The 14,278-nt window shown below is 41.2% G+C and overlaps 1 protein-coding gene across 1 annotated transcript; it reads right to left on the bottom strand.

Moving 5' to 3' along the window:
• Window positions 1-11,333: 11,333 nt before the first annotated feature.
• On the bottom strand, window positions 11,334-12,339 carry mc1r (melanocortin 1 receptor). The gene has a single exon (XM_088939021.1). It carries the CDS (start codon window positions 12,337-12,339, stop codon window positions 11,362-11,364), a length of 978 nt encoding a protein of 325 aa, XP_088795147.1. The 3' UTR covers window positions 11,334-11,361.
• Between the last annotated feature and the right edge of the window lie 1,939 nt (window positions 12,340-14,278).

Here is a 14,278-nt window from a genome sequence, read left to right on the forward strand (position 1 = left end):
TCTGAGGCCCAGTTCGACTTGTCCCGCAGCCCCACAGGTCACCCCTGTGGTAATGAGCGTATGTTTGCGCATGGAGGAGCTTCGCTCACTGGGAAGCCCCACAACAAGGAGAGATGAAAAATCACCTTTACTGAGACATTGGCCCCTCTATGCAAACTTTAAGTTAACATAGTCCCTGATATCTGTTGCCTCCACACCCATTTTAACACTCTGTGACATATGTTACAAGAAGTGGAATTTACCTGCAGCTCTTCCTCTTGTTCAAGCTCTTATGTTTAAATGTATTCTAAAGCAGTTACACAGAGAATTAAAATTGACCTGACCTCTTCAGTACACATGAAAGATAAATATGTCTTGAACTAATTATTTACTAAACAAAAACTGTTGATTATGTTAGTTCATAAATCTTGCGCTGTCAAAAAGAAAATAAAGCTCTAAAGGTGAGAGTATCAAGCTCTCAGGTGATATTCATATTGTGCGTTCATAGTGTGCATAATCAAAATAAAATTTAATTGTAAAAAAATCAGAAAAATTGAAAACTCATTCATCGATGTAATTTTTTTACAAATTTTACATCCAGAATATTAATGTGAAGGTTTGCTAATATAATAAAAACAGATATGTACATGTATCGCTCATTTAAGCAAGTACAGATAAGTAAAGTGCTCATTTCACTAAGAATTCGTATATTTTACTAAACATCACATTATTACTTCCATCTGCAATTTGATTTCTGAAGTGAATCTTCAAAGTAAATGAGTGCCTCATGTGTTACTAAAAATAAGCATTGTTGAAAAGAAACCCACTAATGTGTTTTAATGTCTAAGGTCAGGTTATTTTAAGTTTTTTTATAAGAATGAAAACTTCTTTAAAAGCTAGAATAATGATGTTTGCAAAGCACTGACTAAATGGTAAATATAAAGACAAATGTTCCTACCTTGTTTTCTAAATTTCAATTCCCACCAGTCCACAAAGGCGACATTCTCAAGGCAGAACTGCTGGAACTTTCTTGGCTCATTAAGTCAAAATCACATTTCCAAGATATTTTTGTTATTTAAATGTCAGAGGTCAGGAACCATTTCAATTAGATCCTGTGAGGCTTATAAACGAAGAAATTCTCAAAATTCCACTAATTCTCTTGAGTTTAGAAGTAATACAACTAGGCAGGAAGGCAATCTGTGAGTCAGGGAGCCAGAAATGGCAACAATCTGACAGCTGTCTGGGAACACCTCGTTTCCACGTGGCCCTCTGTCCCAAGACCTCAAAAGGCCTGGAAACGGCTTGAAATGGATTCAGATGATATCTGTCCTCACTCACACCATCCATGTGATTAACGATTAAAGACCTAAAACTGCATTTCTTGTATTAGGAGGTAGGTGCACTTTTAACAGAACCCGTTAGGGGTTGCTGTAAACTACCATCCATACATGGGGCCCTGCACAAAAATCTTGGTGAGTCTTCCTACATTCTTCCCTTAATAATGTACAAGATGACTGTCATCTGAGCATTACAAAAGGTGATATATTTACAATAACCTTAGTAGCATGGTGAGGAGCACCTCTTCACATTAACCACCGGCTCTATGGGGAAGCAAGGAGGTGGCCAAAACCACTGACCCAAACGGACCTGCTGGTCAGCCCCCAACAGGATTCCATCAGCCTGAACCAGCGACAGCATTTGCTCTGTCCACCCACTTCCAAATGTGAGCTCGCTGGGGGATATCTAAATATCCATCTAAATATCCATCTAGATATCCATGCATCCATTTTCCAATCGCTTCTTCTAATTTGTTAGCCCCCAGTCGATGGCCGAGCACTGCACTTTTCCAACGACCTACTTCAGTGTCGACTCTGAAACCTAATCAAAAGGAACCGTCTCACCGCAACACTAAACTGGTCTGATCTCACCACCAGGCTAGACGCCTTCTCCTACAGTTATGTTCTTCACCTGTTTATGGAGAAACCTAGTGAAAATTAACCACATTAAAATTCCTTCCGTGCAAGTTCATGTGAGTGCCTACACTTATTTTCTCTAATTCAAAGAACTATTGTTTACATTGTTGTAAAAGAAAAAATTAGAAGACATTTACGAAAAAAAATATATTATTATAGAGGCTCGCCCTCTGTTCCTCAAGCTGTGACAGATGACGGAGCTGCAATTCTATTGACTTTTCTCTCCTCTCACCCAGTAGGATTGAAAGCTGTTTTGATTCTGGTAGGTGTGTGAATTCTGGGATTAGATTAACAGTATATTAGGGAAGAATGTTGAATCCTGAAGAAAGGAAGAATGAACTTTTCTTTGTTTTTGAAAGAGGTGGTAGCATTTTGTCAGATATCTGAAAGCGGTGAGCTGTAGGACCCCTGTGTGAAGCCGTGAGGAAGAGTAAATCCAATATTCCTTATCCAAGTCATTAGGCAAGAGCGAAGTCGAAACTAGGAGAAGCAGGTCGGGTAGCCAAAGGAGTCAGGTTGGGAAGAATATAGCGCGCACAAGAGAAAGCTGTGGAAGACTTCTCAATAGTGAGTGTAGGTAAGCCGGTGAAGAGTGTTTAAATATTGAAAAAGAGGCTGGATAATTAGTTCCTGGGTGAGTGTGTGTGGAATCTAGTACGCGTGGAGAATGCCAGGGCGTTTACGAGAGAGGGTACGAGTCGTGACACATTTGGCCTGTGCAGCGACTTGTTTGACTTGTTTGACTGATCCGTGCCGTCCGGAGGCAGTGCAGTTCAGGGCAGCGAAGCTCAGGACCAGCTGGCCGAGGGGCTCCTCTCGAGGCCCACCAGGGCCCTGTGGGGGCAGGAATTCCAGGATAAGGTGTGACCAGTATTAATATGATATCATTACAAAAATCTACAGAACTGTGACGACACCGGTGCAATAGCCACAATTCGAGCCCTGCCAACACGTCACCTTAGTTTTTCACTTTTTAGGTTGAGTCTGTTTCTTTCATCCCCTCTTGTGGACGTCCACATGGTCTTCTGTTTTGTTGTTCTCACAGGTTCTCGCCCACTCAGATCTGTCCTTAACCCCACAGCTTTACTAATCACCTTTCATGCATATAACCAGGCAGTAGATTATTCTGCCTGATTCCGTCTGTGTAGTCCAATAACTGCATCTTCTGCAGTCACTCCTAATTAAGCACTTTAACTCAGTCATCTGTGATCGTTGCGCTCTTCATTCATTATGTTCCCAAGTGCTATTTACATTCTGAAAACTAATTGTGCCAGCTGATCCTGTCTGGCCTGGGACACCCTTCTCTCTTCATTAATCACCACTTGTGCAGATTCTGAGACAGTTCCTTCCCACAGGCTGTCAGACTGTTGAATTCTACCTTAACCATTGACTCACACTGAGGTTGTTTGCACACTGCATGTGCAGGGATTTATTTAAGTTGACAGTTATTTAACTTCGTTGTTGTTATTGCTGTTGTTGTGTTTAATTTGGTGTTTACATAATGTCTTTGTATAGGAGCGTACACGGAAATAAGCATTCTTTGCACTTGTACAAATAAACTGAACTCTGGTCTAAACGTGATCTGATAAGATTAGAGCATGAACAGGAAACAAAGTTAAAATTAAGCCTGTGAAGAGAGCGACAACACTTGACACAAAGTCAATACTCATGAAATAGTGGCTACACTAGAAAAGCTGCCAAGGTCTTCATAGCAGCCTCTTATCTCCATTCACTATACAACACATTCTCTTGTACGGGCATTTTTCCAAAAGAATTACAAAAGCAGCTGTCACATCAATTCATGTTTGAAGTGTGCTGCAGCAGAATTCATTGGTAAAATAGTGTCCGACTCCCACAGCACAGTGCTTTTTTTGGAGTGTGGGGTGAAGAGGGGTAAGTGTTACCATCCATGATCAACAAAACAACAGAAAGACAACCTGAAGGGTTGCAAGAAGTCACAGCACAATTCAAAGAAGGTTTGAAAGGAGTTTTAATCTGTTGCAAAAAGTCCTCATTGGAGAACAGACAGGAACACACAAAAATGAATTTTCCTGTTATGCTCTGCATTCAATCATTCTCAAAGGGTTTCTATAATCTGAATATAGCCCCATCAAACTCTTGGGTTACAATAAACATTGTTAAACTCGCCTTCCATTTGCTCTGAAACGTCACATGCTCTCTCTGTAAACATTACACACACATTTCTATCTGTCTCGCTCAACAGAGCTTGAACAAATTTAAAATGAAACCTTTCATTACCACACAATAAAACAGCAAGACTTTAAAACAAGAATCCTAAGCCTCTACAAAACACTCCAATATTGTCAACATGTGCAACTCTGACATATTGAGGACCCATGAACAAACAAAGCCAACATAACAAGCAGATTTCCCGTTATGTAATGAACTGAAATAGCATGGTACTAAATCTTTATTCTAGCTGTTTAGTCAGGGAAAAGGGCCCCCTCGTGTTTCCATAACCGAATAAATCAATTATGAAACAAGATGCGCTCACTCCATTTCAGAAAACAGGGAGAAACTCATATTTAATGTTTACAAGGCCTTGCACAAAGACTGCTTGTTGATATCAAAGCCCCTAACTGTTCAATGGCTTTCCACAAGTGCAAGCCTCCTGAAGCAGCTCTATCTGCCCTGGGGTCTGATGCATCAGGGCCACGAGAGCTGATGGGGCTGACAAAGGGAGGGGTGATGACACTTCTGCTGTGGCAGGAGGGGCTCAATTTCCCAAACTCGGCAAGCAAAGAGAGCCAGCAGCTCTTCAGAAGCCCTGTAGTCCTGAAGAGCAGAATAGAGTGATCAAATGAACTCCATCCTCTGTTGCGCTGCAAGATTGTGGTTCTCCAGGTAATTGGTCAAAGCACAAGGTGCGAGGAGGGCAACAGTGATGCTGCCATACTGTAACCACAATAAAAGCCCCACGAAAGGACTGGATGTGTCAATCATCTTTGCATCCTCTCCATCTGTACACACTCCTGGCGACGAAAGACTCGCTAGAGACCCAACTACTGTTGTCACAGAAAAAGGTTCCATTTATAATCAGCAGCAATCCACTTTCACCCAAAATACCTCTCAGCTGAACAGAAATAGTCTGAGACCCCATTTATAGTACTTGTGCTATATGTATTTAAAATTAAATAACATTTGCACCAACATTTATTTTTAATAAGCAACAATATACTTTTTATCCAGAATTCTTGGTGTTATTTACATTGTTGTGCACAGCAGCAGAATGTGGCCCCAGTCATCCTTTTCTCCGTGGCACTGGATCAAAGTCCCGTTCTGTCACGAGCTGTCTGGAAGGTGACCTGAAACAGCTTCTCATTGATTAAAGAAGTCACGTGCCGACATCTTCCCTGGAAACAACAAGCCCTTCGGCAGTGTGCGAGTGCCACTGGGAGCACAAAATTGCAACCTTTCACACCACGCCAGGAAGGTGGCAGTTACAAGATCATCTAGCACTTGGAGGAGACGGGATTGTGGTTTGGCATTTCTTCTTCTTCAAGGCCATTCTGGAGGGAGCTGGAATTATTCTTTGTGGTGATTTCAATGCCAGAGTTAAATTGGATTTAAACAGCTGGAATGGAATCACTACAAAGGAAAAGGGAGGGAAAGGTCTACTTTAATGGTTTCCTCCTCCTGATGTGATGTTTGCAATATGGACTTCCCCACCTCAGAACTCTATTCAACTAGCAAAAGAAACATAACGGTTTGTGGCAACACCATCAATCTCAACACTGGCAGATGATCAATTGCATAATTGCCTGTGCCGTGTTGCAAACATGTTCACGTCACGTGTTCCATGCAAGGAGCTGACACATTCTAGACTGATCACCATATCGTCATCACAATGGCCCTTAAACTGGCTTTGCAGCAGAAACCATTCTGAAGAAGAAAAGATCAACCACAAAGGACTCAAGGACCTAATAAAGTAAGAACTCTTCTCTCATTGAGTGCTTAATGAGCTCTAATCAACAAAAGTGGGAAACTGTACACTACAGCTGTTTGTGTTCTCATGACAACGGGATAGTGAAATGACCTATCCTTAGAAGTTTTGTGTTTTAGGTAGGTGCAAATAGAAATTCCTGCATTTATAGCTGTACTCCTTGGATTATACTGTATCCTTCCCACTGCTTCCACAGACAGATACTGCTCATTACAACACCGGACACTCCGTGACTCACAGCAGGTTTGCTCGTACCGACGAGGCTGACCAGAAATGTAAATGTGGTGGGAACTCACACTTCCCCCGTGCTCAGCTGTATCATGTGCATTTTGTGTTGGTGGAGGCTGTTGACTGTGGATCTTCTGCGGGCAATGCGGGGATCTGTCACGGGGGACCGGACTTCGGAGGATTGGGATCCTATGCGAGGCTCTTCAGAAAGGAAGGTTTGGAGTAGAGGCGGGATGCGAAGAGGTGGTCGAGTATGAAAGCAGGGTCCAAACTCCGGGAAGGCATCTAGGGTACGTCGGTGCCAAATCAGGAGGCGAAAGCGTAGTCGAAGGGGAGCGTAGGGTCGAAATGCCGGGACTACAATTACTAGTCAATGCGGGTTGTGACCGTACAAATACGGAACTCAAGGAGAAGACCTCAATCATGAGCAAGGAAAGGAAGGCTAGTGAGGGTTTAAATAGTGCTGAGAAATGGGTGCGTGAACGTTTGGGGAGAGAAGAGCTCGTGGGAATGCGGGAGCGCTTGCACGCGCGAGTGCGATTCGTGATGGAATCAGGGCGATTTTAGAGAAAGGCCGTTCTGTCCTTGAGCTTGCATGAGACGCATCCTGTCCACCAGCAGCAGGCAAGAGCTGACAAAGAGTCTAGTCAGCTCAGAAAAACTTTCGATCCCAACGGTGATAACGAGCCATCCGAGGACAAAAGGGGCAGAACAAAATCTTTTCACTAGGGACAACAACACTCAGGAACTGAATGCCGAAGTTGAGAACATTTTGGCTTAAACTTCTTGTTAAATGTGTAGCCTCCTGGCCACAGGACGAGGAAGCTTGAACCCGATTCAGTCAGAGGGGACCCAGGGGTAGCTGCGAGGTGGAGACGGGGCAGAGGAGGAGGCGAAGGGAGTCGTTTGAGTAATGATGGTGATTAGGAACAGCTGTGCGAGATTGACTTGTCAGTGTTATCCCCCCCCCCCCCCCCAACTTCAATTCATAACTTCCATTTTAATTCAGTGTCATTTCAGTTGTGCAGCCTTTAGAGTCAAAAGGCTGCCGTTCTTGGACAGAACAACGGGCTTGGCCCCTACAGGAGGCTCTGGAACATGCTGAAAGGTCATCTTCTATCCAAAACCGGGGCTTTTATGAAAAGGCTCGCGTTTGCTATCCAGAATGGACAGGTGCTGTCCTTAAAATTGTTGAACTTTTAAAAATTACACCTGGAATCATTTCATCGCAAAGGAACTAAATGGATAACATATTCGTCTCGTACTTGTAGTAAAACAGGCGAAGGAAAAAAAACAAAGCCGTGAAAATGAAGAGCTTGTGTGTGCGAGCTGTTAGACGTGCTTCTTAGTGAGATGCGCATGATTTTACTTACGATTGCGTGCAAAAATAACTCCTGCTCTGATTCTGTCTGATAAGTCTCTTCAGCTGCAAATCCTTCTTTATTCGTCTAAAAATACCTGACACTTTATAGTAATAAACATTTTACTTTATTTATGTAGTTTTCTGGTGTTGAGACGTGTTTTGTTGCTGTTGTTGTTACTGTTGTTGTTGTTGTTGTTTGTTTGTTTGTTTTTGGACCAAAAAAAGCACATTTTTAAGCTTCTGACCATTTAGTGAAGTGAGCGGCTAAGGGTTGCATATATCTTCCTTGAGAGAATCTCCTCAGCTCCCGAATCGTTTTTTCACACATTAACATAGGCAGGAACCCAGCGACCCGGAGAGCGTTTTTTTTTTCTGAATCATTGTTGAATTTATGAGCATAACACAATTTCGTATTTTAATAAAGAGGCGTGTGTGCTGGTTTTCGGGACAGCGCGTCACAGTCTTATATAAAGAGGTTATAAAACTCGATTTAAGAAATGAATGCACCGAAGTTCCTCGTTTTGCTATCGTTTCCTGCACGTTTGATGACCCCCAGTTCCACCTGAAAGGCCGCTGACGATTCAAGGAGTCTCTCTCGTCTTAAGACATAACTTGCCTCAGCCACAAGATTTAAATACAGAGGGGGCGTCTTGTGCTTTGAAAACATCTGCAGAGACGGGGAAAATCAACTGAAACGCGCAAAATTACACATTATAATGTCCTATTACATTGCATGCTATTAAGAGAAAAATACGTTGTTAATAGAAGCAATCCAAGAGCTTTAAAATTAACTTTGAATCTCTATGTGTATACTGTAGCACATTTATGTTTTCAATTTTTCTACGCCTTCCTTTTTCAGCAGTTTCATAATCACGTATGGGCTCGCACAAAAAAAAGAACGATCTGGACATTTTCGCCGTCACGGTATTATAAAGGCTGGGATACAAATATCGCGTGCTATTTTTGTTGCTATGATAGCCACATGATCGCGTGAAAAAAGCTACACAAAATTAGTTGCCCGTTAACAACAGCTTTGATTTCAGAACGGCCCCTGCCCTAAGAATGAAATGCGTTTAATTTACAAGAGGTAATTTACAAAAAGTGAATTAAGCGTGGCAAAGACAACAGCTTGTGAATGTGAACGACCTATTAAAACAAATGATAATTGCGCACGATTAAAACATTCAATTACGAAAAAACATTCAATTACAGTAAGTAGTACAGAACGAGACATCAAAATTGAACGGTTTTCTAAAAGGATGTTTAAATCAATTGATTTGAAATTATTTTTGAGATAATGGCACAAGAGCAACGCATTCAGTTATGCATTCAGTTATGCAGCTTTCAACTAGAGCGGCTGGGTTAATGCACAGTTGGTCAGTCTTCCCACTTCAGCTTGGCTTTTCCAAAGACAAGGGACATGTGGATTTGTGGATGTATAGTATGTGCCTGTGTGTGCGATACATTTAAATACAAGCAAAGCGAGAATTTAATGCTGCACTATTAACTTTTATAGACATTTAAAAATGAATCCAAATACGAGCCGTTGTATTGCGCTATTTGACGAACAAATTAAGCTCTCTCATTCTCCAGTATCGCCCGTGTTTAAGATGTAGGAGCTGTAGCGATCCTTCCAGGCGCGCCTGGGGCGATGCTGGCTGACGTGACTTGAGTGCTATGAACAGAAAAGAAAATGTAAAACAATATTTAACAAAGCCACCAAGCAGTTTATACAGAATAGCGCAGTCTTTATTGTGTTTTGTTTTTTATTTAATGCAATTTTTGAGAACCGAATCTTTATATATCCCGAGTGTCCAAAGTATTCTATTTTACATGCGTATTTAAAGGAAAAAAAAGTTTTTTAAAAAAGCATTTTAATTTTGTCATTTTAATTATCCGATCTTTCATTACAGACATTCCTGATTTCATTTTGACAGCTGAATAAGCCCTAAATCGCCTCATTAGTCAGAGAGGTGACTGTACACAGTCAGCTCTCAACAAATTGAGTTGAATTCACAAGTCAAACACACAAAGGCATAAATATACATCACTTTATCAAAAGGATAACATTAATTGAATTATTTTTTCTTAATAATTATTATTAAACTAATGCAAGTAAATAATACAACATTGCAGAATCAAGTGATCCACTTACAGTTTATGCACCTCATGTGATGGGTTTTTACACCAGTACTTTACCTGCAAATTAAAGTTATTACATTATACACACACATGCATATATATATATTATACTTTAGTATACTCCTTATCTGGAAATTTTCATCAGTTAATATAAACAGTGAATTACAGATCTGAAATTCTGTAAGTTTATAACTATGGCACATTAAATGAGCTTTTAATTATATGAAAAATTAACATGTTTAATGTTTTTGTTAATCTTAGTGGTGATATCTGTTTCACTATCAAATATTACACCCATTCAGCACTGAATTGTTAAATGAGTAGTCTACTATAATTTTAACCTACACTTTTTATGTTTTTTTAAACATAAAGTTTGTTTTAGAATCATTTTCTTTTTTTAAATACAATAAGTGTAAAAACATTCTTAATAATATCATTCACATTGATAAGGAAAGAGTAAGTAAACATTCAGCAGAAATAATATTTTTTCCTGCTCAACTTCAAACAACTTGCTTAATACTCCACCTTACAGCAAACTGCATGAATGCTTTAATATGAACGATTCTCTCCAGACAATGCCTACCCTACGAACATCCCATGTCCTTACAGTATTGATTTCTTATTCTTCGAAATAGAAGAACTGCGTTATCCTGTTCACTTTAAATGTAAAAAGATTTAAATCCACTCAAGTTTTAAATCACTTCGCACTCATACGGTATTATACGTTTTAGGGCTAAAACAAAATCCTACCAATCATCTTTTGGTACCATTAGCCTTCGTTAAGAAAGTACTGAAGTAGATTACTGTAGCCTGTTAGCATTCATTACATTTTACACAAACACTGTTGTCTCTACTTGTGAAAAAAAAATGTAGGTGTTCGTAACACACTTTTTGGTAAAAGCCAACTCTCAGGGCCATATCTATAAGCCCTTCGATTTTAAGTTTGGTATTGCGCATTTTCCCCATAAGGCATATTAGGTGAAAAATTAAAAAATAAACCATGAACAGTTTACAGTCTGTTGTAAAGGCTTTATTTTACAGTGCAAGAAGATGTATCTTCCTAGATTCAGATATGCATATACACATGCATTATAAATTTTAGCCAAACTGTAAAGAGAAAGCTAACTGTTGCTTTATTGATATCCCTTATTTTAGAGAAGTGTATTCCAATTCACGTGGTAGAATGGTTTGCTTTTAGAAGAGTAGATCAGTTTTTCATTTTTATTTTTCAGAATTACAATTTTCAAGACGTGCATGATTGTTTTAGAAATATCAGCTCCTTAGCCTTCCCCTTCAGTCCTAAAAAGTAACATTTCAGTACATTCAGCCAGTAAGAAGTCACCAGTTGTGTAAAAAAAAAAGTTTCAAAGGGGCCAAAATATTGTTATTTGATTGTTTGATTTTACTTTACTTTATAACAAAACTTTACAAACCTTAGACGCAATTTATGTTGTTTTTTCTATTCAACATTAAAAGGGCTGGATATTTTGACTTCTGGTGCTCTTAAGAACCCACTTCTTCACCGTTACATCATGACTTTCACTGATGCTTCAGTGGACTGCAATGAAGGAAAGGGGAAAAGAGTTACCACGCAAAATCCAAACAGAGCAAACAGTCACACCATAGCCCTTCCTCATGCCAGCTGCTCCAAAAAGAGTTCATTTTGTTTGCTTTTTTCCTGCTTCCTTCCCTGTGTCTCTGTGGAGGGCCACCTACATGGTGAACCACCAGGAGCAGAACACAAGCTCCTTCAGAGTCCTCCGCAGCTCCTGGCTCCTGTAGGCGTAGATGATGGGGTCTATGAGGGAGTTGCAGATGATGAGGATGAGGAAGAGGTTGAAGTGACTGAAGAAACAGGCGCAGTAGGGGCTCTTGGGGCAGGTGAGGATGAGGATGAGATGGAGGAAGAAAGGGCTCCAGCAGATGATGAAGACCCCCAGCAGGATGGTCAGAGTGATGGCCCCCTTCATGCTGGTGGCCTGGTGCTGGCGGCGGTTCTTGTAGTAGGTGGTGATGCGCTTAGAGTGGATGTGAGCCAGGATGAACATGTGGAGGTACAGCACCGCGGTGAACACCAGCATGGTGCAGAAGATGGTGATGAGGCAGATGATGACAGCGGTGTAGTTGTAGTAGACGATGAAGAGCGTGCTGGAGATGGTGCTGGCCACCCAGATGACCACAATGATGACCACCGCGCGCTGGGTGGTCATGATATTGTGGTAGCGGAGCGCGTAGAAGATGGTGATGTAGCGGTCCGCCGCAATGGCGCTGAGGAAGGAGAGAGAGGACACCACCGAGCTGCAGATCATGATGTCAATCACATTGTCCAGCTGCTTCATCATGTCCGGGGTCACCACCAGCACCCCCTGCTCGATCAGCAGCATGAACATGGTTTCCACCACATTGCTGACACTCACCAGCATGTCGGAGACGGCCAGGCAGCAGATGAAATAGTACATGGGCGAGTGCAGGTTCCTGTTCTTGATTATGGCCAGCACCACCAAAATGTTCTCCACCAGGCTAATTAAGCCCAGAGTCAGAAAGATCTCATGGGGGATTGTGATCTGCTCGCAGCCGGTGGAGTTGGGGCTGCCCAGGGAGGCGTTGGAGGCGTTCTCCCAGTGCGTGGAAGCCAGGGGGCTGACCTCAAGGTGTTTCATGATGAGAGGATTGAAGGCTGTACCGTTCATGTCCTTTCGCTCAGCCGCAAGAAACAGTGGCGACGTGCTCGTTGCAAGCAGGGCTGTCAGTCTGAGTTGCTCTCTATGGCCTTGCACTAAAAACAAAAACACATACATGAAAACCTCCATTTAAAGGGCGTGTCGTTTAATCACGTTACACGGCCGTTGCTAAAACCCTAATCGCCTTTAGTATTTGATATTGATATCGGTGCGAAGTATTGCTTATACTGGTCTGTGTGCATTACAAGTATCCAATCCGTCACGTTATTTTAAATTTATTTTAAATCTTTACTTTCAGGAAAAAAGTGCACCTTATAGAACAAGATATAACAACACCTAACGCACATAAAGCACTACAAAACTGTAAGAAGTACAATAAAAGGAAGGTTATACAAATTTAATATACATTCGTTTTTACCTCTTAACTCTCGTGTTGCTGTTTCGGTAGCTCTGGGTGGCTTGCAGGTAATTCGCTGGTCGGGAGCAGAAACAGGAATCCAGGCGAACTCACCTCAGCTGGGTCTCGTCGCTCAGGTGCCTGAGTGCACATCAGAGAGACTTTCCTCCAGTCCGAGGAAACAGGAACAGTAGATATCCCGCAGGTCAAAAACGTTGCCTTTTCTTTTAGACTTTTGAGGTAATTAATGAGATCCCGGATTTTATTTGCACGTGTAGATTGAGAAAAAAAATCTTTAATTTCCCTTTAAACTCAGGAGTGAAGATACAGTATACCGTTCCCGAAGTCCCGGGTGCCTGTCAGCATCTCATCCCTTGGTATTAATCTAGATATTAAAACTGAAGAATGTTGTGTCTGCTAGGAATTCCCTTCTTAAGGCTGCCGTTTTCTTGTCAGAGCCGATACAGGCGGATTACCTCCCGAACTGTCGTCCCAGCTCACACGAAATCTTTAACTGGTGAAGATCGTTACAAAAAGGGCAATCGGAGCATCTTTAAATATAATATATCTGCAAAAAAAAGTGACAATTCGCTCTTCTTTAAAGGTCGGGGTCTTGTTCAGGCTCCACCTATCCCAGTGATGAGCAAGCACATGACAAACCCTCCAAAAAATGTCATTTTCATAAAGCCAAGTCAGCTGTTTAATGCTGAGGTCCTGTATGGCAATAAACTCGTATAGCTAACATCTGCGTCGTCGTTTGCGAAAATAAATGTCACACTAAGACTCGGCGCTTTGTGGCGCTCTGGGCAAGGATCAACAAAAGATTAAAAACCGTTTCAGTCTTGATGGCAGCGAACATCATTACTTATTACAGGAATTACTGATTTCATTGCGCAATTGATAAGGTGGACTCGCTGTTTGAGACACAAAATCGCACTGACATGAACATAGCGGAATTAATATTTTTCTTAATTCCGAAAATTGTTAAAGTTCTTTTTTAATACATACACTGAATGAGCCACTCGGACTCGTGTCGCGGTTGCAGTATTGTTGACAGTTTACGTTTTCGTGTAACCTAATTATTTTGGTTTTAACTGGTTTAAAACTGGTTGATTTTAAAGCTTCTTACACCGCCTAAAAATAAATTCAGAGAGATGCGTAACAACAGGTGGAACACGCCGTGTGTCGCGTCGTGCGCTTCGACCTGCGAGAGCTACAGCAGGCTGACCATCGCCCCCGCAGTGAGAAACACTTCTGATCTTTCACAGATCGGAATTAATTAATTAATTAACAGCCAAATGAGCGCAGAACCAGAATTTAAAACATTAAAACATTTTCACAACCTTTAATTGTAAAGACTGCGGTAGCAAATTTTGAATAAATGTTCTTACAATGTAATGATTGATACTTTGTTAAACATGACGCGTTCAGTCTTCAGTGTTCAGCCCTGTTACTAAAATAAATGTGTAAATTGAACATTTACTAAATAGATATTACTGTTTAATTTCCGCGTTGAGTCTGATAATACAATAGTCCTCTATGAATGTGAAT

This window comes from Atractosteus spatula, chromosome 21, assembly GCF_055471065.1.
Source record: "Atractosteus spatula isolate fAtrSpa1 chromosome 21, fAtrSpa1.hap1, whole genome shotgun sequence".
Lineage (NCBI taxonomy): Eukaryota > Metazoa > Chordata > Actinopteri > Semionotiformes > Lepisosteidae > Atractosteus > Atractosteus spatula.

Coding starts and splice junctions, on each gene's coding strand:
- mc1r (XM_088939021.1), bottom strand. CDS start 12,339: ATGAACGGTACAGCCTTCAATCCTCTCATCATGAAACACCTTGAGGTC.